Genomic DNA, 27,912 nt, shown 5'->3' with positions numbered 1-27,912 from the left:
TGAAACTAAAATAAATTCCTACTGTCTTGCCAAACTAGTCCTTAAAGTTGCATCTTTTATCTCAGGTTTTTTTATTTATTACTTCCTTTTTTTTAATAAATCATGAAATTCACAATTTGTGTGTATTGCCAATAGATTCAGACCAACGTATTCAATATTTAGAAAGTATCGCAGAGAAGTTGAAGAAAGAGCCCGCATCTCTTATATTGGTGGAACTAAAAATTGCTGAAATAAAGTTAAAAGAGCACCAAGGTTAAATATATATAGTTAAACTTCGTAGTTCGTTTATTCTGTTTGCAACCTAACTGTTGAAATATATTTTATGTATTTTCTTGTAGAGTTTAAACCATTAAACTTTTGAAAACTACTTTTACTTTTAATCTATTTACGGTTTTGATTTTTTTGTGTTATTTTATATTGTAAAAAGTTGTGGTTTTAATAAGGATTAATGAGAATATAATTTTTTTTACATAATATAATGGTTTTACTTTTTAGTTTTAGTGCACACTCTCTGTTTTGGCCTTAAAAACGTTTTTTATGCAGTTCAGCTGCTAAAGTTGTTTGATAGTAAAGAGAATATTGAATTACTGTTTTACTCTATGATTGTTAATCAGAGATTCTTCTCTTTAGAATGCCGTTAACAAAGTTGTCTTGGTTTTTGATAAATAGTTTTTAGTTTACTTTTTAAGTATTTTTTAAATATTATTTTTCTATCTATTTACTTAACATACTTTCTGTTCTAATCGAAATAAAATATCTTTTAAATTTAAATTATTATTTGTGCACATTTTAGTCGTAAATTTTTTTTTTAAACCCAGAATTTTATAATTTTGTTTTTCTAAGAAAGATTATAGCGGCTGTAAGGAACTTTTGGATATCAATAGATCACGAGTGGAGGATAACGCTGACATTATTTTGAGTAGCCATGCAACCTTTTTCAAAATTTCTGCGGAATATGAAAAGGTATTATACTGTTATAGTAACTAAAAGATTTATTTCTGCTGGTTTTAATTATTTTAACATAAAATTATAATTGATTTGTTTTAATTTGGTAACCAGTCTCCAATTTTTTTAATACATTTTAATTTAATTTTCAGGCCAAAAAAAATTACGAGATGTTTTACCGTGAAGCACTTCGTTTTTTAGGTTTAATTTATAATATATAATTCGTTTATGCTTTTTTGCTCGCACATAAACTTGTTTAATAAAAAGTTTACTAAATATATAAGTTATTAATAAATGTTATTTATAGAGTAACAAAACTAAAAGATGAATAAATTATTTATTAGACCTATAAATTAAATTAGAGTAAATGATTTTTTTTAGAGAAAAGTGTGCTCATAAAATTTTATATTTCAAATTAGTTTTTACAAGCTTTAAAATTTATAAGTCGTTTTTGGTACTTGTAATAATAAGTAACGTTAATGCTTTCTTAGAAAGTAATAATATAAACTTGCATCATAAATCTGCAGACTTTTTTTATATATTTTACTTTACACTTATTTATATTAATTTTATTATGTAATAAAATACTTTTTATTACTATTTATTATAATTTTCTTTTTATTTATCCATATCAGCTTTATTATATTTCTTAGTAACTTCGAGATTTTATTATTTCATTATTATATAAAGATATTATAAATCTTCTAACTTTATTAAATTTCTATTCAAAATATTTATTTTTAATTTTGGAATATATTCCTTTTTCAAAATTGTTATGTTATTGTATAAAAACAATATTTTTATTACTGTCTTTATAAATTTATGGAAAAATAAATATGATCTAAATAATATAGTGAAATACAATATTATTATTCATAAAAATATTAATAATAAAGTTCTTTTATTTTTTTATTATTATAGAAAAAGTGAATGTTAGTTTTATATGTTATGCAAACGTTTACTTTTAATTATTATGCATTTATTTAAGTTGTACTATTTCTTTTCGGTGTCTAAGAAAGTATGCTACTATAGTAATAAAATAAATCTTAAGCTACCCTATTTAGTTATAAAGAAATTCAAAAGGCTCTAACTTTTATATTTTTTTATGTAAATATATTTATATTGTCACATTACTTCTAATATATACGAAATTAATACATTTCAAATTAGTAATTAACATTAATATAATATTAATTATTATTTACATCTAAAGGGTGCACTGACGTCGAAAGTTTAGATTTGAGCACTCAACAAAGTTTTGCTATTGATCTTTCGCTGGCGGCGCTGATTGCTGATAATGTTTATAATTTTGGCGAACTGGTCAGCATTTTTCTTATTTTATTTGTTTTCTTTATTTTTTATTAGTAAATTTCTATAAAAAGAGTTTTTTCATGAATATTTATATAAACTTCATTAACTTTTTAACTGTTTGGAAGTTTTGTTTATAATTTTTTAAAAAAATTCTATGTTTGTTATTTGCAATTTATCTATTACTTATACAATAAAAAGTGTTACAGTGTTTTATATATTACATAGGTCTACTATTTATTTATATTGTTAACTTCCAAACACCGAAGAACTATATATTATATTGTTTACTTATAAGTAAACAAAGAATAGTTTATATTTTATATTCATTACTTCTTTATTATAAATTTTTAATTAAAATTTTTTATAGAACTTTTTTTGGTCTAGAAGTATATCCTTTTTTGTGCTTTCTTTTTTTCTTTATAAAAATATACTAAATATTATTTATATAATTCAAAGTTTTTTTTTGTATTGCTTAACAATTTTATAAATAATTTTTATATAATACTATATTAAAAACCTTCAAAAATACTTTTTTAAAAATCTTAAAGCATTTTAATTTTATTTTATTATTATGTATAGAAACTTTATTATTACAAATTATTTACTTATATACAAACTTTATAGTAGTTTTTTGCAATTGTTCGTTTATTATAAAATAATAAATACTTTTTTGTAATAGCATTACTGTTTATAATAAACGCCTTTTACTAATAATCTATAATTTTTATATTTTTTAATAAGAAATTTTTTTTTACTTTTATAAATATATTTTAATATTAATTATAATGAAGTAATTATTACATCTCTAGTAACTTTTTTTCATATAAAGTTTATCATAAAGCTGCTTTTATGTTCAATTTATTTATATTTAATATTGTTGTTTTAGTTAAAATCAGAAGCAAATAATAAATAAAGTTTTTTATTATTAAATTTTTTTTAATTTTTTATTGATTATTATATTCTTTATACATTATAGTATATTGGCTTAATCTCTTTTTAGATTATTCATCCGATTTTTAATTCATTAAAAAATTCTGCACATTTTTGGCTTTATAAACTCATTTGTGCCTTCAATGGCGGCGATATAAAAACTTTTGAGGAACTTCAACTTTACTGGAGAAAAGAGGTTTATTCATAATAACGAGTTTTACAATATAAAAAAATTTAAGGGTTGAAGAAATAGGAAAAAAAAATGATTTAGATATAAAATACTATTAACTTCTAAAATTAAAAAAAAAAATAAGAACATTTTATAAATAGAATACCGAAAAGCATAGCCATTACTTATTAGATTATATATATAAAAGTAGAAAGAGAATAAGTATTAAATACTTTTTATACTTTTTTTACTTATTGCCTTATAGTGCTTTTATTATTATTATCATGTTTATTTTGTTTAATACGAAATAACCAAAAAGCATTATGAAAGTAAACAATTACTTAAAAACTATTTAGTGTTGTTTGCTTAATCTGGTACTTTATATCCCATTACCCTAATTAGAGCAGATTTATTCATAAAGTGACACCAGCATTTTGCAACGTGCTACTTGGAGCGTATAAATATTTGTGAAGTAGCTATTAAAAAAAAAGATATAATAATATAAAAATTTCATTTATTTTATTTTTTGGTGATAAAAGATATAGCCAATAAGGTGGTTTTGCCACGTGGTATATACGTTAACTTTTCTTACGTGAAGTCCGTTCTGTCGTATAACTAAACTTTTGAAGTTTCAGTTATTTAAATCTTTTATTTGTTTATTTGTTATCATAATAAGTAAATACTTCATATATATCATAATTTATTTTTATACATATCTCCATGTTAGTAGCGGTAGTCTTTTTCTTTTTCTTAAAGTAATTTATTATAATTTTTTCTAACATAATATTAATTTTTCTATTTAACTATTTTATTATATGTTTTTAGTTTTCATTATTACATTATAATATATTATTTTAGTGTATTAATTTTTTTATTTTTACGCTTATTTTATATTTTTAGAACGAGCTATTGAATAATATTCATCGCATACGACGAAAAATACAGCTAATGACTTTATTGCATATTGTGTTTGAGAAACCCACGCACGAGCGCTCTCTTTCTTTTGCTTATATTGCTGAACAGTGCTCCATTCCTGTGAACGAAGTGTTTATTTTTATTATAAAAAAACTTCTAATGATTTAGATTTTTTTTGTATTTTTTTATTTGAATATATAAAAAAAAGTTATACATGCATTTTTTTTTTCAAGGTTGAGACACTTTGCATGAAGGCCTTGTCCTTAAATTTATTGAAAGGAACCATCGACGAAGTTTCCCAACTCGTAAGGTCTTTCTTTTATATATTCTTTTATTGTTATATATCTTTATTATATATCAGAAATACTACAATAAACCAAATAATATAATTATTATTATATAAAAATAAAGAAGTTTCACTGGTGCAGGCTTTATTATTTTTTTTTGCAGAGTCACTTGGCTCCAGCCACGTGTCCTTGATCTTGGCCAAATAGCGCTGGTTTCCGGTGATTCGTTATATTTATTAAACTAGAATATTCCGTTATTATTACTTTTATCAATACTTTTTTTTAATGTATTCATTTTTTTTTAATACTTTTTATATACTTTTTATATTAGGTTATTACTTTTATACATTATATATATACATATCATATGGGTAAAATTTTTTCCTTGGTATTTTTTTTTTCACTGTATAGATATATTACTTGCCCTTATTTGACCTACATTATGTATAAAACCTATTATATTGTACTTTTATTTATTTATACTTATTTTGTGTAAATTTTCTTTTTATATATTTTTTTTAAAAAAAATTATAGCGGCGTTATGTATATAAATTTTATTTTTGTCTATTTACTTTTATATATATACATTATAATAAGCTCAGTTTTTATATAAAAACTTTTTCCTTATGTTTATAATATTTTCTAACTATATTTTCATATATTTTTATATAATTAGTCTTTTTATTATATTACATCATATAACATTATTATCATTATTACTTAATTTAATTAATAAATTTTTTTCTTATTGATTACTTTTCTTTTTTTTTGTTTATTTTATTAAATACAAATTTAATTTTTTTCTACTTTAATATTTTTTTATGAAAAATTGTGATAATTTTTATTTTAGTTTACCTATTTTAGTATTTTTTGTATATTTTATTAATTTTTTATTTCAAACTTTTTATTGTTATAATTATGTTTATCTTTACTTTTGATGTTTATATCATTTGCTTGAACGTTTACTTATTTATCGTTTTAGTATTATCTTATTTCTAATATTTTAACAATTATTAGAACAATTAAAAACGTGGTGCACTCGTTTAGAGGATGCTATTGTTTTTGCGAATTCTTTTGGGTTTCGGGATAGTGAGAAGATTACGTCTTAATATTCTTTTTTTCCTATAAATAAAACCAATAATAAAGATTTTACTTTACTCGCGATTGTTTCAAAATTATTGATAGTCCACACTCTAAGCGCTTGCAAGTGGTTGCCGAGAATAGATGGTACAAATAATAGTTGAACTGTTACGGTATTCAGTATATTTTGCGTAATAATCTTCGATAATTAAAAAATATATTTTTTTAAGTCGGTTATGCAGTATGCATTTTTAAATCTCTATTACTGACGAAAAAAGCCTTTTACCTTTATTTTGGATCCTCTAAAAAGACTTAAGAGCATTTTATTTAAGTTTTAAAAACTTTTGGTCACTTTCATTTTTAGATTATTACAGTATTTTACCGAAACAATTTCTTGCATCTTTCCGTTTAAAAGGTTCTGATATTTATAAAAAGCTTAAATGAAATCGATGTTGCTCGTCCTATAAGATAGATTTTATAAATAAACAGAACTTCCCTCCAAGCTTTAACCGTGCAGCCTTAAACATAAAAATGTTAAGCCTCAAGTCGGCCGATTGCTTGATAAAGTGGCATAAATTGTAACGGTTACGCAAGTGTATAACTTTATTCACCCTTCTTTGTCACAACCTTATATTTATTACCCATAAGATACCCTTGTTATGCTTAGTTTCGCTTACCTTCGTAATTTTTTTTATTAGCGTGCACCAAGAGTTATTGGCTGTACTTTCTTGTTGAATTTCATGTAAGCTAATTGCTTACTATAATCATCAGACTTACTGTATACCATTAAAGTGTGCAAATGGATAGTAGTATACGTGTGAATTAATGATATTAGTTGGCACATCATAGCTCGGACATTTAGCACCTGTTAATTATCGACCACATTTTGCGGTACAAACTGTTTATATTTACTGGTTAAAGCCGATTCTACTGCGCACAAGAAAACAATTATGCACCACAAATAGACAGTATTATTATCCCTGACAAGCTATAACCGATACTCTCCTCCTGCAAAGTTTCAAATACTGCTTAGTCTAATTTTCTTGCGATGTTACAATAGTTTATAGGGTGGTTTACGTTAGCTGTGTCCACAGGAACATAAAACGCATTCAAATCAGCGAAATCTCTTGCCATTCTTGTACAAACTTTGCATTAAAAGTATTATCTTAAATAACTAACGAAATTGGGTGAGATAAATACTTTCACAATCTGTAAGTCTGTCCTTTAAAAATACTGTAGTAGGGTTTCAATGTTAAAGTCGCGTTGCAGAATGAAGCTTAAAACAAACCAGTGAGCACCTAAAATAGTTAGTGTAAAGATTCTTAAAATATGACTGAAGCGATAAAAGACCACAATGCAGATGCTTAGGTGATCTTTGGCCTAATAGTTGTGCAATAAAGTTTAAGCCTGGGTCGTTACAAGAGATGGCTTTCCTTGTTAGCTAATTATCATCAAGTTAACTATGTACAATTTACTTGATTAATTTTTTGTTGTACAAAATTTCAGTAACTTATCGGAGGTTTATATAAAGGAAAAGAAACCGCGATTAATCACCAATTTTCACGATTATATAAGAAGCGGAGGTTATCAGAACTTATAAAGGCGAGGCTACATTTGTAATCGTTAAAGACCGAAAGAGAGTGTCGTTTCAACGTTCTTAACTGCTAAACTACGAAGAAAATTCTAAATCCCATTGCAAGGCATACGTGTTAAACATGTTAGAGTTAACTTAGGTGTAAAAAGAAAATTCTTTTTCAGATAATAAAGTTTAAGCAAGAGGGTATGTTTGATAGTGGAAATGAAAAGTTTTGTTAGTAGTGAAGAATACACAACCATAAAATGTCAACAATATCATGCAATAAATTTATAAAACAAATGATTTTGTACAGGTAATGATAAACTTAATTTAAAGTTTGCGGAAACGAATAATAATTCATTAAAGCTTTGTATGTAAATATAACTTTGTTGCCTGTTAATAACAAGAGAAACTTATCGGCTAAGCCTATACTTAACTCAGGACTAATATCGAATTAAAAATATTAATATACACTACCGTCCAAGGCTGTTTCAACAGTTTTGCCTTTTTTCATTTAATATAAAAAAATTCTAGTAACGTAATCGAATAATTAAAAATTTATACAGTATACAAAGTAAACTTCTATGTTCTAGCTACGTTTTTTTTTTTTAATACTTGATCTTAAATTGGTTTAATAGTCAAAAAGATATGAGTTTGTAAAGTTGAGAGGTAACAGAAACAATGTTGCACTTAAAAAAATTTAAATTAGTGAAACGAGGTTTTAATAAATAATATTGTTACCTTCTGCCAGAATTACTGCTTGTATCCCCTTTGGCATACTGGCAATCAGATTGTAGCATTGATATAACTATTTATTAACTATAGAGTTATAGAATTTTTACGAAAAAATTTAGAACATAGAAACAACTTTTAATGATAACGTATATATATGTAAATATGATTATTTTAACCACTGAAGTTTTAAAAAGCCCAGGAAGTAGCGTATACGTATATAATATACTTTTTGAAAAAAAAAAGGCTCTTTGCATCTTACATCTACTCCATAACAAAAAAATTGAGGGTATAATTTCTTAACTCGCATTCCTGAGGAACTAGTTTAAAGATTTGTGTGGGAGGTTTCAACACAGTCCGGCCCCTTTTTGTTCCAAACCTTTTTTTACTTTTGACCTTTAAAAATTCTCACACACAAACAAGTACTATAAAAGATAACATTTAAAGATAATCTAAAAAAGTTAATAAAAATTTAGCATATACCGAAGTTTCCAATCTCCCAGAGTACTTAAAACCTTTTTTACGTCCTTTCCCAATCTGACTCAGTTATATTTGAAATATAACTAAACAATGTTTGGTTATTTGCAGCAAAGATAGTGCCTCTTCTAATTACATATTCTTGAACCTTGAAGAGCTTTATAGATTTTTGATGTATACCCGTGTCGTCATTCTTCGAAGTTACCTTGCAGAATACAATAAAACTTTAAAACACTTTTCTTATCGCCAGCCATGATCCTTTTTTATGTATAGTACAAGAAATAGGTATAGTGAAAAGAAAACGAGTAAATCAATTAACGGCTCAAAGTAATTGGTGCTTCTCTATTTAGATATGTTCTACTTTTATCTCTTATTAGTAGCTGCATGTTTAGTTTTTTTTGGATTTTTATTGGTACTTGAATTGTGAACTCTTCAAAATTAAAGTTGGATACTGACCCAGTAGTAGCCTTATAATTCGTTCAACCTTTTTTACTTCGCAGTATGGGATGTAAAAAACATATCCGGCTGCTTATATTATCTAACATCTTCGTTAAAGTTAATAAGTTCTCCTTAAACCAAGGGATACCTTTAATAGCTCTTGAAGGCTGTTTAAAATTAAAAAGCCTTGAGCTAATGTCGAGGTGTGCCCTCCTATAATTATAAATAAGATTATAAAAGATGACTTCCCCGACCAGATCAAGCAATTACATATGGATGTATTATTTTTCCATGACACGAAGATTACAGGACATACTTTTTAATATTAAATAATAGACAACGTTGTAATTTTAATAAAACCGAAAGAACTGAAAGTATAAATGGCAGTATATATTCTTTTCTCCAAAAAAAATTTTTAAAAACTTTTTTTTAATATTTCTTAATAGCTCCTATAGTAAATTCCCTTACCATACACTGAAAAACAATATAGGAAAAACCTTTCATAATCCCGAAATAGTTTTGCGAGACGCGACTGTCAAAGGTTCTCTATTAACCTCCCCTGTCAAGGGAACTACTGCTAAACAAAAACGGTATGCCGGGAGTTTCAGCTTCTATAAATCGTTGATTCTTATTTTTATACTACTATAAAACAAATAAAAAGCTCTATTCTCATTATTGCGATGTGATTACCAGGGACCCATATCGGTAAGTGCAGCTTTCAACTATCCCAGCAGCCATTTGTAACCTCAGATCTTAAGACCCTTTTTAATAAATTGTTCCTCAGTTGTTTGTATGTGGGGGTCATAACTGCAAGCGTCCCACCTGAAACAGTCACGTTGATAATTCAGATGGCCGAATCCTCGAACCTTAGACTGACGAGCGCGGACTGCTCGTCTTAGGGCCACACACACAACGTACATGATGAAGACAGGGTATCAAATGTAATTGGTGTCGTCGTTACAAAAGTAATAGTTCAACGTCAGTAGTAGATTTTTAAGGACTCTCATTGGATCATCTGCTAGCGCATCTGTACTTGGGCGACAAAAAGAGTTACTGAGCTCAAATACCAGAACTTTTTACTGACTGGACACATTCTCCGAGGCTACTGATATAACCTTTTTAACATCTTCCGCCTTACTCCGGACGCCCACCTTACTTGAGGTTTCTTTTACTGAAATTGTGGGCGCTTTAACTATGGCTTATCACACTGCCACCATAACATGCGAAGTTGAGTTCCGCCCTAACCGCTTGCCTGTTGAGTTGAAGGCCGTCATCTGTGAGAGGCGATGCTTTATTTGAGTGACCACGGTGTCACAAAGCCCGACGATAAATTAACTTTAATAGACTATACCGCCGCATTGGGAAAGAGCTTTTGGCGCACCATAACCGATTATGGGAGACAAAGTTAAGTAATATATCGCGTCTCTGCCAATACGTGTGGGCGATGCGCCCACACCGCTTTGACCACTAACAGCGTGAGTCCCACAAGGATCTCTTTCATCCCCCTACTCTTCGCACTTTATGTACACAAGGTGCCACGCCATAATGAACCCCACACGCGGATTGCCTTATGTGCGGACAATACAACGGTTTACTCGTCAAATCCATCTGCCCTATTGCGCCATCTCTGCATTACTACCTAGTGACCCTTGCCAACTGATGTCGTCGTTGAAACGAAACAGAGTAAAACCCTTTTTATCAGAAAGAAGCGCACGACACCACTTTCGCTGCTAACTTTGAGTATAGGTAATCCTTCAGTTTCTTCAAGCGAAATACCTGGGAGTCATTATTGACAATAAGCTCTCATGGCGGCCGCACTTAAACTATATAGCGGCGAAGGTGAAGGCTGCGGTTCAAACTCTCTACCCTTTTCTTTGTTCCGAAGCAAACGCTCTCTGCGTAACAAACGAAGCTTGTATATGTTGTGCGTCCGACCGATCACGACATACGCGTCTACTTCTGGACCTGCGACTAGCCGGCAATAATCTCTTCGCTTTAAGTGAAATAAAACCAGCTGCTACACTTTATGAAGGGTGCGCCGTGGTCTGTTCATAACGAGGCCTAACATAAAGATTTTCAGATTGAACATCTGGGTAACAATTTTCGACGCAAAGCTATCCAACCTACGATTGACTCAATTAGCGCACCGATCGATTACTGACAGACGAGGTCAGCTATGGATATGGGCAGCGCACGCTTTTGCCGACTCTGCAATGGATTCTAAATATATAATATGCGTTAGCGAAAGAATTATATTTAATTACATATATATAAGATAGCATAAAAAAAGCTTAATGCTAATGTGTTCGCTATCACCCTGTTGAAAGCTCGTAAATTCGTTGCTTTTGTTTACGATCCGATCGAGCTCCAGGAAATATCATAAATAAAAAAAAACTGCGAAGTGATTAAAGGCTATATGAAAAAAAAAACAGAGGTCATTTACCAGCGGGATCCAAAAGCAATTAGCATTAGACATTTTGCCACTCTACAACTTCAATATTCTCGATTTTTAAAATCCTTCTAAATGTGTAGTCTAAACTAACTATAACACATAATTTTTATATTATATATAACTTTGATTATTTCTTAAAGTAAGTGAGAAAACGGGATGGCGGACAAAAGCTCGCACTTATCGAAAAACAATTTATATTACAACTGTTGTATTTATTTTTATCTTTCTATCTATTAATATCTTGTAGCTTTGTCTTAACGTTTAAATAATCTTAAGTTTTGATGCTTTAGTTGTTTTGAATTTCCTACCATAGGAGGTGATTACTCGAGAATTATATTTCTGGGTAGGAATACTAATGTCGTTATTTATTTTTATTTATGTAATGAATATAATGTTGTTAACTAGTAAGCCTGCACAGCTTTTTATTGTAAAATTTTGGTTGTTATGTGTAGCTTTAGCCAAGTTTTAAAATGTTTCCTGGCAAAAATAGAATGTACGTTATATTTATAAATAAACAGAGAATATTTCTGCTTAATTGTTTAGTCGTAAGCGTCCCCATAATCTAAAATGTTTAAGAAAATGTTACCTGAACGTCTGAGGAGGTGTTTTTATTCTCACGTTAATCGACTATAGGCGAGGTCATTGAGTTTCTTATACAAATAACAGTTCAAGATATCATTTCTGACAGAACTAATGTATAAAATTTTGTTTAACGTGAGCTACTACTATTGAAGCAGAAAGGTGTAATCCGTTGATTGCTAGGTTTCACCGAAATAACTAATAAAGGTGATCCTGGCATATTTGTTTTACTTGCTACTTATTCATATAACTGTTATTGTTTTTAAGGGGACTATTATACATTGAAATTATTCTATTATAATAATTAGATTATAATTAATACTACATTAACGTCAAACATTAGTAAAATTTGGTTAACTGGTAGGGGTATAAATACGCTCGGCGCAAACTATTATTTAGTAAAATGTTCCCCTCCTTATTGTATCAAACGTAGGGGCTAACCTCATGAGACAGAAAATTATACAACAGAGCATATATATGTTTTCTTAACTTATATTAAACTTTTTTCCCAGGTTCATATTAAGTATGTTGAAAACTAATAGTTATTTGGGTTAAATTTTTAGTAAGTTAACAAGTAAAGTATAACCTTTAAATTAGCTATCATATTTTAGAAACAAAAAGAATACTTATTTGACATTATCTTATCTTATATTATCATCCTATTAATAACTTTATTATATAGTACACCTTTTCCAGCATCTTCTAGTTAATTGTTAAATATTCTTGCATTCTCAAAGAACTTTTATAAAGAAACTCCTCCCTTAAGTTCGGAGATGCTGAATTTTGAGGTAATATGGAAGATTTTCCTATAGTAAGCCTATTTCTTAAAAAATAATTGAGCCCCTTTGAAATAAATAGTAAAGATACAGCTGCTCCAACCTCCGACCCTATATAAAGAGCCTTATTACAGTTACCGCAGGCAAAACATTTCTTAACTGAGGAGACGGTGTTAAAATATTAAAGTTCTCTTCTTTATCCTGGCCCTTTTTATCAATTAAAGAAACGATGGTAGCTGGCCTAGTGATTGCTTGGTCTACTGACAAAGTAGGGATCGCAGGCTAGAGGTTCTTAACCGAGGAAAGATGGGGGTTGAAATATTAAAATTCTCTTCTTTATCCTTGTCTTCTTTATTAATCGAAGAAACGAGAGCAGTGGGCCTAGTGGGATCTTGGTCTACTGACAAAGTAGGGATAGAAAAGCTTGGGCTGTGTGATAAGGATGGTAGTAACTTGCCGTAATATTTGTGCATAGTTTCTCAGCAAAAGTTTCTAAAAGTTTATTAAGACCATCAAAAGACTTTGCGTAGAAATATGTTTTTTGTTCCAGTTACAGTTAATAATTCGGAAGGATAGTTTCCATAAAAACCATTTGGTTGCTTCATTTCCAGAAGTGTTGGAGACACAAGTTTTACTCTATACTGCTGCTCGTCGATTAACCCCTATCCGTGAATACTAGCATAATTTTAGGTAGCGCTTCGCGAATTATAAATCTCTCTTAAAATAAAGTTAAGTTTAAAGTACTAAGAGGGTAGCCCAAAGCCGAAGTTGTACGTAAAACGTCTTTGGTATAATTTAACTTTTCAAGCACGTTGTTAAAGAGTTTATGGTCATAAAACAATTGATTGTCAAAGGTGTTCAAAATAACTGACTTATCATTAAATGTAGTGATAGAGCCTAGCATTATTTTTCCCCAAAGGCAAAAGACGAACTAGCTTTGAAATAAAGTCTTTAACTAATTCTATTCTTGTTACTGCAACGTCAACAGATACTCCACCGGTATCTCCATAAGAAATAGAGGTACTCTTACCAATAGGGGATGTAATGTCTTTTTTCAGCTCACAAACTTGAGAAAAAATTTCAAGAGGTAAAAATATGCAATGACGACTAGTGCAATTACAACTAGTGTGATTTTCATCACCTCTACGATTTAGTTAAATAAAAAATGTGGGACTTTTAATTTTCAAGTTATAAGAAAAATGTTTATTATTACGCAAAATGGTAAAACGCCATCATCCATAAGAATAGAAACTAAGTTGCGGTTACACCTATAACCGCAATGTTTAGTTCCAAAGTTAACAGTACTACCTTTATTGTAATTTTTTTTAAACCTTTATTATTAACTAAATGCTTAAAAATAAATTATAAATTATTTAAAGTATGTATTTGAGCTTAGTTGCTTTCGATTTGTAGATAAGTTTAAAACTGTAGGAAGAATGACTTATCTTTATGGGTTAGTTTTCGAGGTACAGAGGTTATTTTGGCAAACAAATAGTTGTATACTACCAGTTGTATTAACAGACCTTTTAAGCTTATAAAAAACATTGTCTACACGACTTATTAGACAAAGTTTGCGACTTCCTTATAGTACACTGTTTAACTACTTATTTTTATTGGTTCTCTTGGCCTAAAAACAACCATAGAATGGATTTACTTCTAGCTTCGGCTTTTAGGAGTACATTTACGATTTAATAGGTATTTTGAGCTTTCTTTGTGTTACAAACTCGAAGAATGATACCTCATTTTTCTTTGCGATTAAAAGATGAAAGATCCAAAGGAAAATTAACTTTTTATTACTTCTTCATGCATAGTTTTTTTTTGTTTTTATATTACTGCACAGCTTATTTTTTTGGTGATTGCTCTGGCGCATGAAAGTTGTATATCGCAGTTCTAGTATCACTCTGTCGATCAGCTTCGTAGCTAAGCTCAGATAATAACTTGTTGAGGCATGAGTATTACAAGTATTCTCGCATTAAAATTATAAAAAATTATGGCATAAATAATTCTTTTAAGCGATTTCCATTTTTTTTTTCAGGCAAATTGCTAGCTTGATAAATTTACTATAACTTAAGTACTTTAAACTTTTTTCTCAAATTAATTAAAATGAGATTATTTTTACACTAGGTTTTATAAATAATGTATCGTATACTAACTATTACTATCAATTATTCAGTTTAGGTTTATGACGAAGCTTACATCTTTATTGCTTATCAAGTTATAGGCACTATTGTTGTTCTGCAAGTTACTAACCTTATTATTTAATTTAACATGGGTTATGCTGTTTCTAAAAGCTGTAGTTTTAGCAAAATTTCTCGATAGCAGCTCATATACTAAATTTACAGAGGTTTACTAACCTTTTTTCTAACCCTGCTTTAGTGTTGCGGGCGTTCACTACGTCCCCTCCTTAACAATGAGGAGTGTATAAATTATTTAGTCTTATAGCTTTAAAATAAAAGCCCCAATCCCCCTGATTCAGGTTAAAAAATTAATTGCAAAAAATTGAGAAAACTAATTGCAAATATCCGTCATTAATTATGACTCCTTTTTCTTTCAACACACTACCGAAGGGTTAAACACCTAGTTTAAAGATTTTATTTATACTTTTGAAGATCCGCACTGCTAATCTGCTCTGTATGAATATTTGTTTGTAAAAGTGTATACTTATATGTTATCCTCATGGCCCATGTAAATCTTAAAATTACTAAATATTGGATTATTTATTAAGTAAAAAATTAACTACTATTGAAAAATTATGACATTGAACTTTTTTTTTTTAATTATGCCGTACTTAAAGGTAAGACTGGATTTGTTCGATACAAACTTGTTTTTTCCTAATATATAAATATTTACATACTTTTAGAAAATTTTCATAATACTAATGTAACGAACCTCAAAGTTTTAAAATTTCCCAATGTTGATCTTAACAATGACTAATTATTCAAAGCAATCTCTTCATCCAAACCACAAAACTTTTCTTAAGTGTTGACTTTATAAAAATTATGAAGTATTTTTATCATGAAATATTATATATCTTAAGAAGTAAAGTTTAATAGATAATTTGTGGAAGTGAATTGTATAATTTATTCCACTGCTTCTGTTAAAAAATAAACTTAAACAAATTGCATACCATATAATAAAAATTATATAATGTTTAACTGGTAAACAGACTTTATTGTGAAAAATTTCTATAATTAATACTTTATCTGTTGTCTTTATTTTTATCTTTCTATATATCTTACTTGTAGCTTTGTCTAAGTGTTTAAGTGAACAGGCTACATAATCATCTTAAGCTTAATTAATTTGGTTGTTTTGCAGTCCCTTCATAAGGAGCTAGATGATAACTGAACCATTTTATTCCTGGATAGGAATAATATTTTTGTTAATTATTTTATTAAAATTAAAATAGTGTTGTTTACTGGGAAGCCTGCATTGGTATTTATTAGAAAATTAGTGCTCCCTGTGTAGCTTTAACCAAGTTTTTAAAACTATCTTAGCAAAAATAGAATGTATGTAATGTATATTAATAGACAGCTAAATTTTCCGCTTAGTTGTTTATCCATCATAGCCTAAAATGTTTAAAGAAAATTTCACTGAAACGTATAGGGAGGCGTTTTCACTCTGATATTAACCTTTTATAGGCAAGTCCATTGAGTTTCTCGTACAAGTAGCCAAAAAAGGTGGTCTATAAAAATTAACCTTGCTTGTAACCTGTTCAGACTGTCATTATTACTATACGCACTATTTTATTGTAATTTTAGTATTCTTAATTTATAGTTAATACCACATTAACATTAAACGATATTTAAAAATTTAAAAAAATTAAAACAAATAATAACTTATAACGCTAAGGTAAACGTTAAAAAAGAAAATCTTAAAATATTTGGATTTACTAAGAAGGAAAACTGTTTTTTGTACTGTTTAGAAACTGGTTAATTTGGTTAAGTAAGTAAACTGTGTAATTTAATGAAAGTAATTACTTAGTTTACATGGTAACCCAAATTCAATATAATATTTTATTGCAATGAAATAAACTTTACAAACTTGTTTCAATTGTTACTCCAGACAGTAAATGCTCTAATTTAGTGTACCCTTATTAAGGTATTTAAAGAACAAAAGTACTCTTAGAAAACCCTTTAAAAAGTAAAGCGCGAAACGTAATAAACTTTATGATCCTAATAAAATACGTTTCTTATAAAAGTTTTCTTCCTGAGTTAACTCGGTTCCTGCTAATACTTAAATGTAGTAGTTTGTTTACTATAAAACTTGGCGAATGAGTGAAAGAAGGCTTAAGCTAATAGAATTTTTTTTTGGACTTTACTTAATTGAAATCAATGTTTATTGTTTACAACAATTAAATATAAATAAAGTTATATAAACATACTTTGTTAAAATTTATGAATTTCTATAGAAATTTTTAGCACTTGTAGAAAACTTATATTTATTTTTAGTCAACGACTTGCCGGGCCCTTTGTAAATGTTTTCAAATGATTTTTATTTTGTATTTTTTTGGTATCTTCGTTAAGGTCAAACACGTAAGAGTTTTATAAAGATTATTTTCTAAATTAAAATTTTTAATTACAATTTTTAATCTTTTTTACTATAATTTTTTAATATAGACAACTTCACAGCTTAACAATTATAAAAATCGCCACAACTTCAAAAATAGATTTTCCTACGGAATGAACTATCAAGTTCGACAATTCTTAATCTTTAAAATTTTTATTTTAATTCTGTTTAGGTAGAATCTTTTTAAAGTGATATAATTTATATTAAAAGGTTAAAATCAAATATACTTTTATAATATTTCTATAAAGGTAATAAATTTAGTTATTTCAAATTAATCCGGTTGCAATTTTTTAATACTGTTACAGAGATTGAAAGTATGAAACTAATAGAAATTTATTTGTAAAACTGACTCTGTTGTAACTTTTTTAAAGTGAATTTTAATATATTTAAAAGTATAAGTAAAACGTAAACTTTTTAGGGTGTATTACAATTTTAATATTTTCAACTGCTCTTCCGTAATTTTTTAAACTAATTATATAGCTTACATAATCTGATGCAATTGTGAAATCTATATTATGGTATCAAAAATTTAGTTTTTTAAATTCTTTTCTGCTGTTATCCTGTTAGTAAAGCAATCCAAAATTTATTTTACGATTTTATAATTAAAAAGGTAACATAACCTAAATGTTTTAATCTACTTTAGTAGCTTTAGATAAGTACGTTTCATTAACTAAAGAAATTAAATCTGCCTTATAAAAGTCGTTTAATTTTTATCCCCATTATTATTTTAAAGAGCACACCCTTTACGTTTTATATGCAAATACTACTTCGATGACTATAGTTAACTAATTGTTTATCTAAAATTTTTGCATATAATAATAATAATAATAAAGTCCCACAAAATTATTCAACTATAAAAAAATAAAATAAATAGAATCGAGATTTTGATCCGTGAACAGCGCAGAGCACAAGGGACTTCTTATTAAAATAAAGTTGGCAGCAATAATCTTTTATAAATATCTTAACGTACACACCCAACCAAGAAATTTTTTTAACTAATAAAAATTATATGAAATTTTAGAATTGCCGTTTCAAAGGCTTTCGTAATTTTTTTATTTAAAAGCTTGTATCTAGTTTTATCTCCTGAGGCTCTACGTAAATAATTTATTGTTACTGTAATACTTGGCCTTCTAATTCTAAGCTCTTTGCCCTTATGATTAGCCTACTTAATTATCCTTACTCACGTGTATATATGCACTTGGTCGGCTACAGGAGAGCCTGAAATTTCCCCTTTTCTCTTAAGGTTACGTGTGGTCCCTATTGTTTTAAATTTTGTTTTGTTCTTAACACTTTATTCTAAATATAAACTTTTATATTTATAAACTATTATTGATACTTTTCTTTTAGTTGTACAAAGTCTTTTCATATCCTCAGTAACAGCAAACTATATAATTGGCGCCCTACAGTTACTACAATATGGTACTTTAATAATTAAGCACTTCAAAAATGCTGTATAAGAGATACGTAATTAGCGTCTCTCGTTGCTTTCACCTGTCCTGGGCGCTACTTATACCTTTTACTAAAACATCTAGCTTTGTGTTATCGCAGTGGCCAGAGCGATGTAGACGTCGACAATCCCTTAAAGATCCTTTCACGGGAGCTGTGAAGTTTGGGGCTATCAATGGTAGCATTATGCGCCTTCGCGTTTCGGTGCATCTGACTGTTGACTTGAAACTTGTGAGCCTTTGCGATAGTTCTGTACATCCTTCATGAGCGCGAGTATTGCCTATTGTCCTTAGGCTCATTGTCGTACAAGTGCTTGTAACAGACAAGCCTATATATAAAACTTGCGACTGCAGACATCTTAGTCCTTGCGAGAACCTGTAGGTTACGGTCTAGAGTACTCTGGAGGTCGCCATCCGTAGGCGAATATAGGTTTAATTTCGGTTCATTCCCTTTTGGTCATGTCAGCCTCTACCGTCGACAAGGCTTACCGATGATCTTTTGAGCTAATGCAGTTCAATAATGATCGATATAATAACAAAACTTTTAGACCTTCATTATGGTACGTTTCTTTGAGATCAAGTGCCCTGTGGAAAGTTATAAGTGCTTCGGTACGAATCGAAAGGAATTGGCAAAAATGCATTTGTAGCTTAAGTCCTTTGGCAGGTTCTATCTTACCTTTGTCATGTGGTCAAACATTATGCCTATCAGCTTGCCTTGTGCCTGATGCATTCGTGTTCGTTAGCATGAAATCTTAGGCTGTTTGGTCGGCTTTTGTTGTTTTACGTGTTCAGACTAAATAACTTGGATAATGATGTTTCGCAAGGGATACTAGACATTGCCTTCTGCGGCGTAATATTCCGATACGATGCTTAGGTAGAACTTATCGAGTCTTTGGTGAAACTTTCGTGAGACTTGCTAAGTTGTGTAGCACATTACCTTCGTACAAATGGTTAGTTGGGAAGAAAACCACGGAGGCAAGAACTAAATGATGAGTGACGATAGACAGTACTGTTGCTCTCTTTCGGGGTCGCTGCTGTTGATTCCTTTGGTTCGTCTAATTAACTGAACTTATACAGAATCTGCGCTGGTGTTGGTTTGTTGGATCCTAGCTTGGTCTAGCTAACCGAGCGACTATCGAAAGAAGCGAACAGCGTTTGCTACTAGTACTATATATATTCGCTGGATGTCATCTTAGCATTTTTAAATCATTTTTTTAGTTATTCGACAAATAAAGTTTCTAATGAATAAATGGGGTCATTTATAGGAGCGATCCGAGATATTAACTTTCCACGCGCACAGAGTGATTCTAACCAATTAAGAGAGATTGAAGTACACGAAGAGATTATTTATCTAAACTAGCCGAGGGGAAAAGCTTACATGAAAAAGATAAAGTGGATTGTGCGCATACAAAGGAATTATTTAAAAGTCAGTATAATTAATAAAAAAGGCGTGTCTTATGTTAGAAACCCATATATTTATTTTAGATTATATTGTATATACTATCTACAAGGCTCATCCTTAAAGGCTATCGTTTTTGATGTTGAGAAAGTTAGTACAGTGTTAAAGGCGCTATAGCATATTCTAAAAAAATTCGCGTTTAGAAGCTAGAAATAACAACTAAGAAAAAATTTAAACAAGATCGAAGAGGTAGAGATTTGTGAACGAAATTGAGCGTACACAAATTAGACTAAAAACAACATCTTACAAGTTTAGGTTTGCTATCTTTATAGTACACCTATCTTAGGAAGTGCTAATAAGTCTTTAATGAAAGCGAATAATTTGTTTTTTGTGAATATATGCAGAGGGCTCTACATTAATACTAGGCTCTCTTATACTCCATTGGAGCATTAGCCCTGAAAATACGTTTTTAATAATAATAAAAATGTAGTTACCAATTTACAAAGCTGGCCTGCTTGGTAGAATTGTAAGCAATGAGTGAATAATCGTAAACTTAGGTCATGCATTCTAATTCTCTCACATAACAGTAGGAAGGTAAACAGGCGAGTAAAAGTTTCTTAGGAGGGTAATCTAGCCTATAACCAGTAATTCTGCTGCTTCAAGGTGAAAAGATCGTAGTAGCACTAAAAAAAAAAACCACAAATGGATCAGCAGTAGATACAAACTGACAACGGACGAAACTCATCATGTTTAAAGGGATTTGGAACAATTAGCTATATGTTTAAAATTATCAGGGCTAACCAGTGTATAAGAGATAAGTTAGCTTGAACTCGCTTATCGTTCTTCCGCCACTCCTTTGGCTTTGGGGCTAAGCAACCTAGCTAAGGTTGCAATCTCAATGAGGAAGGCTTTTACCTCCTCGTTCAAAAATCCTATCAAGGTTACCATATAGGTGAACCCTTAGTGATAGACTTGACTGCGGCTTAAATCTTGTCCGTTGAGAGCTTCCGTCACTCATTAAGATTGCTTAATTGGGCAGACCTACGTGGGATAAATAGTATATTGCCTTTAAGCATTTTTACAGAAAGAAGTCACCAGTTATAGTATATGAATAAATAAAAAAGAAATTTTTTTTTGAAAAACCAAGACATTGATTAGTAATTTAAGGTATCTACAAAAATTATGTTTAACACAGCAAGCTTACATCTCGGGAAAAAATCTAACACGGGAAGATTACTTAATTATAAGGAGCCAAGAAATCTTGACTACTTATCAAGTTGAAAGATATATTTTACAAATGGAATATTCCCACTGCCATAAATGAGATTAGTTCCTGCACCATAGGTCTCTTAGACCTCTTCTACGCTTGCTTAATTTTTAATATTAAAATGGTATGTTGAAGGAAGGAAGCTTAAAAGTGAAACCGAGTGTAAGAGTAGAGAAATTCATTAAACTATTTAAGAAAGACGAAAGACAAAAAAGAGTACAAAAAGTGTTACTTTTTTATAAAACTTTTTAAAAGAGTTTATTCGGTGCTCTTGAAAATAACTGAATAATGTGCGTTAGTTACTCGAAGTTACAAAAATATTTAAGACAAAGTTTTTCTGGCAATGTTTATCTGATATAGAAAACGAATAGACGTTTGAGAAAGCTAACACAAATATGACGGTCAAAAAGATTTGCCAAAACTTAATTGTATTAAAATTTACTTCCTAATTACTTGGGGACAATTTTTTTGATTTTTGTTGATTTCACAGGCTATAAGTTTCCTACAAACTTGTATATTATAGACAGCAAAGTAATATAGTAAGATATAAAGTGTATTACAGAAATAAAGTAATATAGTACAAGGAAGTTGAAGTGCTAGAAAGCACTATAAATTTATTTGATTATCATAGATCCCCAGACGCACCAAACCACCCAACCGCATAACAAACAAAAGAAGGAAGAAAACTGCGGGAGGTGCGAGCCAAACTTATACAACCCCATGAGCACTCCCTTGAACACTACTGCTATAAATTGTTAAAAAATTAAAATAGGTGGTGTTGATCTGTACCTCCTCGTTACGTTTAAAAAAAGCTTGCAGAAAGGGTCTATAAATTTTTTTTTGTGGCAGTGTATACATTATGTCCGAGTGTTAACTTTATCAGAACAAAAACAGAAAAAAGAGGCTTAAGGAAAAAGGAAAAAGAACAACGAAATAAAACATTTTAGGTATTAGAAAGTTTTTGACTAATTATCCATCTAACAAAGTATTTTTTCCCTTTAGTAATTTATATATTACACTAAATAGTAAAGAATTAGTGTATCTCATGGGTGTTATTTGTACGCAGAGTTTATTTATTTTAATGAATGACCCTTCATATAATGTAAGATTTAAGGAATCTACTTAGGGGAGAATTTCTAATTGTTAGTGGGTTTGCAGCTCTTGAAAATTTTATAAATTTTTAATAAGTAGATAGCCTAAGTATATTACTATATTGTATCTGCATAAATTTTAAGGGGGCTTCGCAACCACATAAACCGAAAAAGAAAGGTGTTTAATTTTAGTAAATTATTTACCTAAGTTTATCAGAAATTCTGGCATAAAATCTTTGCACAGTTTTATTAAGTCTAACTAACTTTTTTCTGCGAATTTTTCGTACCCAGTTAAAACCTTGAGTAGGCGAGTCCTCCAAGCGATACTTATTATCCAGGGTGCCCCTTTTTAAAGTTAAGGTCAATTTCGATAGCTTGTGTTCAGGTGACACTTCCTTGTGGTGCTACTCGATATATCTATTCTAAGAATTTCGCTAGCATATTATATATTAGTGATACTAGAAAGTTAAAATTTATTACATTTTTAATAAGTTAAGCAGTTCGTTTCTTTTTTTTTAACTAACTATGGAGGGAGATTCAGCGTTCACACGGTTTTTAAAAAACATTTTAATTCACAAAGTTGAAAAAGTAATGTTCTCCTTTAAGTAATAGAGAATCTTTAAAGACAACTAAAACAAAAATTTCGGGTCAATCTTATAGAAAAACTCAGTATTTGTTTACATTAACTTCCAACATAGGGTGTTTTAGCTCTTTTAATTATTACTAGTGACTCCTTATCGTTAGCTCCCTTAAAAGTCAAAATTTTTTTAATACTTTAAACCAAAATATTTACACATTTCATTTATTATAATTTCAACTTAAAAAAAATGTCTTTCGTGACTGTTAACCGTATGTTTATTATTATATGCTGTTTGATAAATAAAATAAAACTGTTATACGACTCTGCTAATTAAAATAAATTTTGTAACTATACCGATCGGTAATTTTTTAATAAGAACTCTGAGCTTAATTTCTACAAGCACAAAGGAGAGCTTTTTTCTAATTTTCAAAAAGATGGCGTTACTATAAACATAAACGACGCTGGTATTATACTAAACGGCCCCTCCGCTTCTCTATGAAAGAAAACCGTATGTTGTTTACTCGGAAAAGCTTGTATGTTTAATAAATCTGTTAACACTACACACAGTCTTACCAAATCATTTTTATACTTGGAAAAGACTTCTTTATAAATTTTTTTATTTAAAATATATAAAAATTATCAAAACTTAAAGATTTTAAAAGTAAGCTCTCACAACAATATGTTTGCGTGTTTTGAGTAGAATATCTTTTCAAAATTTTTACTGTCTTCCCATTTTAAGATGAAAATTACTATAAACAAACTGAGCACAACTAAATAAATTAATTGGAAGCACATCAACTTTTCAATAATCCAAAGACTCGACTTGAGAAGGTCTGTTTGGGGAATTTTCTTCGCGTTTATTTCCGAGTCTATAGATCCACCGCGCCTGCCAACCTGCCTCAGTCGCTGCATAATACTCAGAAAGCGTGTCTGTATAGAATAATATGCTCGAAGGTTTATCATACAAACCTAAAAGATTATAATATAAGATTTACTATAACACAAAATCAAAAATAAATTTCACCAAGCGTAAGTGCTATGTCGAAGAAACTCGACTTCTCGGTTTTTAAGCCGGAATTAATAACATCAAAATAACCATCAATGCATAAAGAAACGTCTCCTGTAAGCATTAAGGCTAAATTATAATAAGTTTTTGGTTAAATTATTAAGTCGATTTACCTTGCATGGAGTGCGACAATAAAAGTTTCTGTGCATATCGGGAGCCGCTGGAGTACATATAGACTTTGATGCCTATTACAATTAAAATTTATTTTCAAAAAGTAATTTTTTTAAAGAAGTAATACCTTTCGAGCGCCATCTCCTCAGCGCCTCAGGAACATCCTCGAACAACGGGCAACTCAAATCCCCAACCTCGAATCCTCGCTTCCATACTAAACCTTTATAAATTATAAGATAATAGTTAAAATAAATCCATAACAAAAAAAATAATATATAATGTATAAGTCAACCTTGAAGATTTTTAAGAGTTTGGTCTTTCACGTTAGATAGCATCATCTTCTCGAGGTTTTTAAAGATGGCCTTCAAGTACTGTTCCAACGGAGAACTGGAGCACACATAAAATTGCTATTTGGCAATCTATTTGACTCTGAGCTTCGTTAAAAAAATTAATCTAACCTTTTCCCAGCGATTATTTTCAATTTCATTATTAACAAAGCGAGCAAGATCGTCTGTGTAAAGTTTTACCAGAGGCTAAAAAAGGTGATTAATAAATAGTTCAGTTATAAAAATCCGTTTATAATTAAAAATTAAGTATAAAAATCATACGTTACTATTATAATTTTCTATAAGGAAGGATAGAAACTTTGACCGAGCATAAGGGAACATGACTTCAGAGACAAATTCAATAGGGCAGACAGTTCCTATTTATAAAAAGTTATATAAATTAATTTCCCAAAGTAAAAAATTTCAAAGTTCTAAAATAAAAAAACTGAGAGGTGCCTTCTATGTCCAGCACAATCGCCTCTACGGGACCTGCGCAGGGTGGATCAGGCGTGGAGGTCAGCTGACTACTTATGGCATGCGCCAGCCCACCATTTAGCTTTTCGGACTTTTTCCGTTTGATACCCCCCGCGCTGGAAGTTCCACTGAGCGGCTTGGACACGTCGATATTAAACTTCCTGGCTTCTACGTAAGCTTGGAAAAGATAGTGATAGCACTCCGCTTGCGTTTTAGCAGAAATCCAATCATCGCCCCAAATATAAACCCCGTGACGACGCACGAGTACAGCATTTGAGCGCGGATACTTCAATATAGCTTTCCTGTTTCAATGTTTAAAAAGAATTATACTAAATTTTAAGAGATATTTAAATACTCAATAAATCTGCATAAAAATCTGATGAAATAAAAAAATCTTTACCTCAAAGCATGGACAAGTTCATGCTCGCGGGGTGTATTCTCAATAATGGGGACAACCAGCATGTCAGCATAGCCGTGTCCCTTAATACCTTTAATCATCTCTAAATTTGTGCAGCGAAATTCGGTAGAATCAGCTTCTAATAAAGTTACCTTGTATAAGAATAACAATTTATAAAGAATATAATCTACATATAAAATTTAAAAAACCATCACAGACTCAATTGAGTGAGAATGCAACACCGCGTTAGCATTTCTTAGCTCAAAAGCTGAAGTAAGAAGGGGCAAACATTCGCTACACTTAACAGCTCGCGCAGGCCAAGGTTTCTGCACGGGAGCTTCTATAACGGAGCCATCCACATCGGAAATTACATACCTGAGCCATAAATAAAATAAAATAGAGATAAAACCTTTAAAGGGGAACAAAAGTTTAGACTATATTTTTTATAAGTTAATAAGTTAATCTTAGTAACTAATAAGTTATGAGGGTTACATATCTTCTGAGGAAAGTCTCTCTTTCTGGACGCCAGACGGTGCAACAACAAAGCAGTGCTTGCTAGGGACGCGAATACTGATCCCGCCGCCAGTCCCGGAAACCCATCCTAAAAAATGCTTAAACTTAAACAGGAACGAATTTAACATAATACCTTGAGAATAAAACTGCTGGCAAAGCCTAGAAACCAGTTCTTTCGCCTCTGAAACTGTAGCTGCCATTTCTTATCTATCTAAAACTATTAGAAATAATATATGTATAAACCACGAAAAATTAAGGTTGTACAAGGAATAAATTTAGCTCTAATAATAATTTTAGTCAAGAAACTAAATGTCAAAACAGAAAGATGACTATACTACAAAAAATAACGGAATTTAGCTGAAAAAAAAATAATTTGAACAAAAAAGCTTACCTACAAAAAGATAATATTGGGTAAGAGAAGGCCATTAAATACAATAGAACCCGAGATTAAGCCAAGAATTTTGACTACTAATACTAATTTGCAGTCATGGGGGCCCTCGGACAGCGAACGCGTTCCTATCAGGAAGACCCTGATGGACTGAGTGATTAAAGCTGGGGCTCAATGCCCAGCGCTGAAAATTTTAAAAAACTATATAAATCTTGAACACCAGAATTACATTACATAAAGAAAAAAATTTAGATATTTTTCCTTTAAAAAGATAATGTAAGGAGGTGACTCCGCTAATCTCAATGCGGAATGAGAGTAGAAAGGTGCCTTTTACTCTAGTTTTAACATGTATGCATACGAAATTTCGTAGTAGCATTATCTGCTGTGTAACGTAACTTATATTTACGAGACTCTTAAGCTTCTATGGAACCTTACGAGATGCCTGCTTAATGAAAATTTTTTCTTAACTCGTCGTTTTTACCAATTTAGGCATTTCTTGTGATTATCAATGACGTCAGTAGTTTGGGTGACTCAATACCCGAAAAGCCTACTTAACTTTATTATTAACCTCTCATTATAATAGCTTTTTATAATCATCAAAGCACAAAATAAGTTATCTCAGTTAAGACATTTTCATAGGTATTTATTACAAAGAATTTTTTGGATCTAAATGTTTGATAAATTTCTATTCCAGTTTTAACACTTAATAATGCAAGTTCTGGTGAGATTAATAAGGGAATTGACAAATTAAAAACATGACTAGTCAACAATTACGTTAAGTATTGTAAAACAATTATATGACAAACAATTAAGTACATTACTTTTAAAAGGCTTATATGCAATGGAGTTTAACCCTTATTAATCTAAGTTAACTTCATGTAATAGTTTTAACTCAGCAACAAACCAAAAAAGTTACTAGTAACTAAACGATAATCTTAATCTTATTGAGATTAATCAAGGACAACTTAATCTACTAAAATAAATAGGTTTTTCCAAAAAATTATCCTTCACTATACTTTCTTAAAAATCTATATTTTGCTGAATAAGGGTTGAGGAATTTCACACATGAAAAAGTTATTTTAACCTAACTAAGTTTGGTTGTTACCTGCCTCAGCTATAATCTTTCATTAATTTTGGTTAAAATTTTGCATACCCTCATAAATGAGATTTTTTAAATGAATGCAAACAACTTGTAGAGCAAGCACAAGAGGAGGATATGAAGTATACCATATACAAGTAACTTAATAATTTGTAAAATACGGTACTTAAAGAAAAGCTGTGCGTTTATTTTCGAGATAACACGAATACAAACTCCCAAAAACGTTCTAAAAATAATTGGTTGCCTGGTTAGAAATTTTAAACATTAATTCCTTATCTGCTTTTAAAAAGTAGTTTACAGTTTGTTTGATAATATAAACGTAAACTTAATTTTTATTTAATAATTTTAGAAAAGAACAATCGTTTATCGACTAAGTAAACAGTGCCAATTGAAAAAGACAAAAACTGCTTAAGAAATTTAGAAAGATATATTTTGAAGGGTGTTTAAACTTAAGTATCCTAAAAAATTTTTACATGGGTGTGTGAAAATCGTAATAATAGACGAAATTTGAATATTCTTGTAA

General features: G+C 29.8%; 3 protein-coding genes across 5 annotated transcripts; 1 reads left to right on the top strand and 2 right to left on the bottom strand.

Annotated features, from left to right (window-relative positions):
- Window positions 1–30: 30 nt before the first annotated feature.
- Window positions 31–5,666, top strand: LOC135120632 (26S proteasome non-ATPase regulatory subunit 13-like). The gene is made up of 10 exons (XM_064044971.1): window positions 31–65; window positions 136–252; window positions 848–963; window positions 1,098–1,146; window positions 2,159–2,265; window positions 3,257–3,382; window positions 4,256–4,399; window positions 4,504–4,580; window positions 4,721–4,776; window positions 5,575–5,666. Exons 4-10 carry the CDS (start codon window positions 1,116–1,118, stop codon window positions 5,664–5,666), a joined length of 633 nt encoding a protein of 210 aa, XP_063901041.1. The 5' UTR covers window positions 31–65; window positions 136–252; window positions 848–963; window positions 1,098–1,115.
- Window positions 5,667–23,720: 18,054 nt separating this feature from the next.
- Window positions 23,721–24,886, bottom strand: LOC135120625 (uncharacterized). Of its 3 annotated transcripts, XM_064044963.1 has the most exons (8): window positions 24,801–24,880; window positions 24,651–24,725; window positions 24,485–24,599; window positions 24,320–24,412; window positions 24,195–24,266; window positions 24,040–24,135; window positions 23,815–23,984; window positions 23,721–23,764 (listed from the first exon to the last, which is right to left on the bottom strand). In XM_064044963.1, exons 1-7 carry the CDS (start codon window positions 24,858–24,860, stop codon window positions 23,818–23,820), a joined length of 678 nt encoding a protein of 225 aa, XP_063901033.1. In that variant the 5' UTR covers window positions 24,861–24,880; the 3' UTR covers window positions 23,721–23,764; window positions 23,815–23,817. The 3 variants fall into 3 exon arrangements, with proteins under 3 accessions (XP_063901033.1, XP_063901034.1, XP_063901031.1); XM_064044964.1 differs by having other exon boundaries at window positions 23,727–23,984; window positions 24,485–24,579; window positions 24,801–24,886; XM_064044961.1 differs by having other exon boundaries at window positions 23,727–23,984.
- A 32-nt stretch (window positions 24,887–24,918) lies between these two features.
- On the bottom strand, window positions 24,919–26,381 carry LOC135120631 (uncharacterized). The gene is made up of 6 exons (XM_064044970.1): window positions 26,294–26,381; window positions 26,036–26,119; window positions 25,882–25,990; window positions 25,599–25,764; window positions 25,393–25,541; window positions 24,919–25,294 (listed from the first exon to the last, which is right to left on the bottom strand). The coding sequence occupies exons 2-6, from the start codon at window positions 26,100–26,102 to the stop codon at window positions 24,919–24,921; spliced, it is 867 nt and encodes a 288-aa protein (XP_063901040.1). The 5' UTR covers window positions 26,103–26,119; window positions 26,294–26,381.
- Window positions 26,382–27,912: the final 1,531 nt, after the last annotated feature.

The sequence above is a fragment of the Zophobas morio genome, unplaced genomic scaffold, assembly GCF_036711695.1.
Source record: "Zophobas morio isolate AGI-343-1 ecotype UQ-CSIRO unplaced genomic scaffold, CSIRO_AGI_Zmor_V1 ptg000402l, whole genome shotgun sequence".
Classification (NCBI taxonomy): domain Eukaryota; kingdom Metazoa; phylum Arthropoda; class Insecta; order Coleoptera; family Tenebrionidae; genus Zophobas; species Zophobas morio.
This window is presented reverse-complemented; position numbering and strand designations above follow the sequence as displayed.

What these genes read in the sequence shown, in the direction of transcription:
- LOC135120632 (XM_064044971.1), top strand. Translation starts at nt 1,116, where the DNA reads ATGTTTTACCGTGAAGCACTTCGTTTTTTAG. An exon ending in TTTATAATTTTGGCGAACTG is followed by an intron (nt 2,266 to 3,256) that starts GTCAGCATTTTT and finishes ATCTCTTTTTAG; the next exon opens with ATTATTCATCCGATTTTTAA. An exon ending in AACTTTACTGGAGAAAAGAG is followed by an intron (nt 3,383 to 4,255) that starts GTTTATTCATAA and finishes TTATATTTTTAG; the next exon opens with AACGAGCTATTGAATAATAT.
- LOC135120625 (XM_064044963.1), bottom strand. Translation starts at nt 24,860, where the DNA reads ATGTTCCCTTATGCTCGGTCAAAGTTTCTATCCTTCCTTATAGAAAAT. An exon ending in AAAATAATCGCTGGGAAAAG is followed by an intron (nt 24,600 to 24,650) that starts GTTAGATTAATT and finishes ATTGCCAAATAG; the next exon opens with CAATTTTATGTGTGCTCCAG. An exon ending in AACTCTTAAAAATCTTCAAG is followed by an intron (nt 24,413 to 24,484) that starts GTTGACTTATAC and finishes TAATTTATAAAG; the next exon opens with GTTTAGTATGGAAGCGAGGA.
- LOC135120631 (XM_064044970.1), bottom strand. Translation starts at nt 26,102, where the DNA reads ATGGCAGCTACAGTTTCAGAGGCGAAAGAACTGGTTTCTAGGCTTTGC. An exon ending in AGACTTTCCTCAGAAGATAT is followed by an intron (nt 25,765 to 25,881) that starts GTAACCCTCATA and finishes TTTATGGCTCAG; the next exon opens with GTATGTAATTTCCGATGTGG. An exon ending in ACTCAATTGAGTCTGTGATG is followed by an intron (nt 25,542 to 25,598) that starts GTTTTTTAAATT and finishes TTCTTATACAAG; the next exon opens with GTAACTTTATTAGAAGCTGA.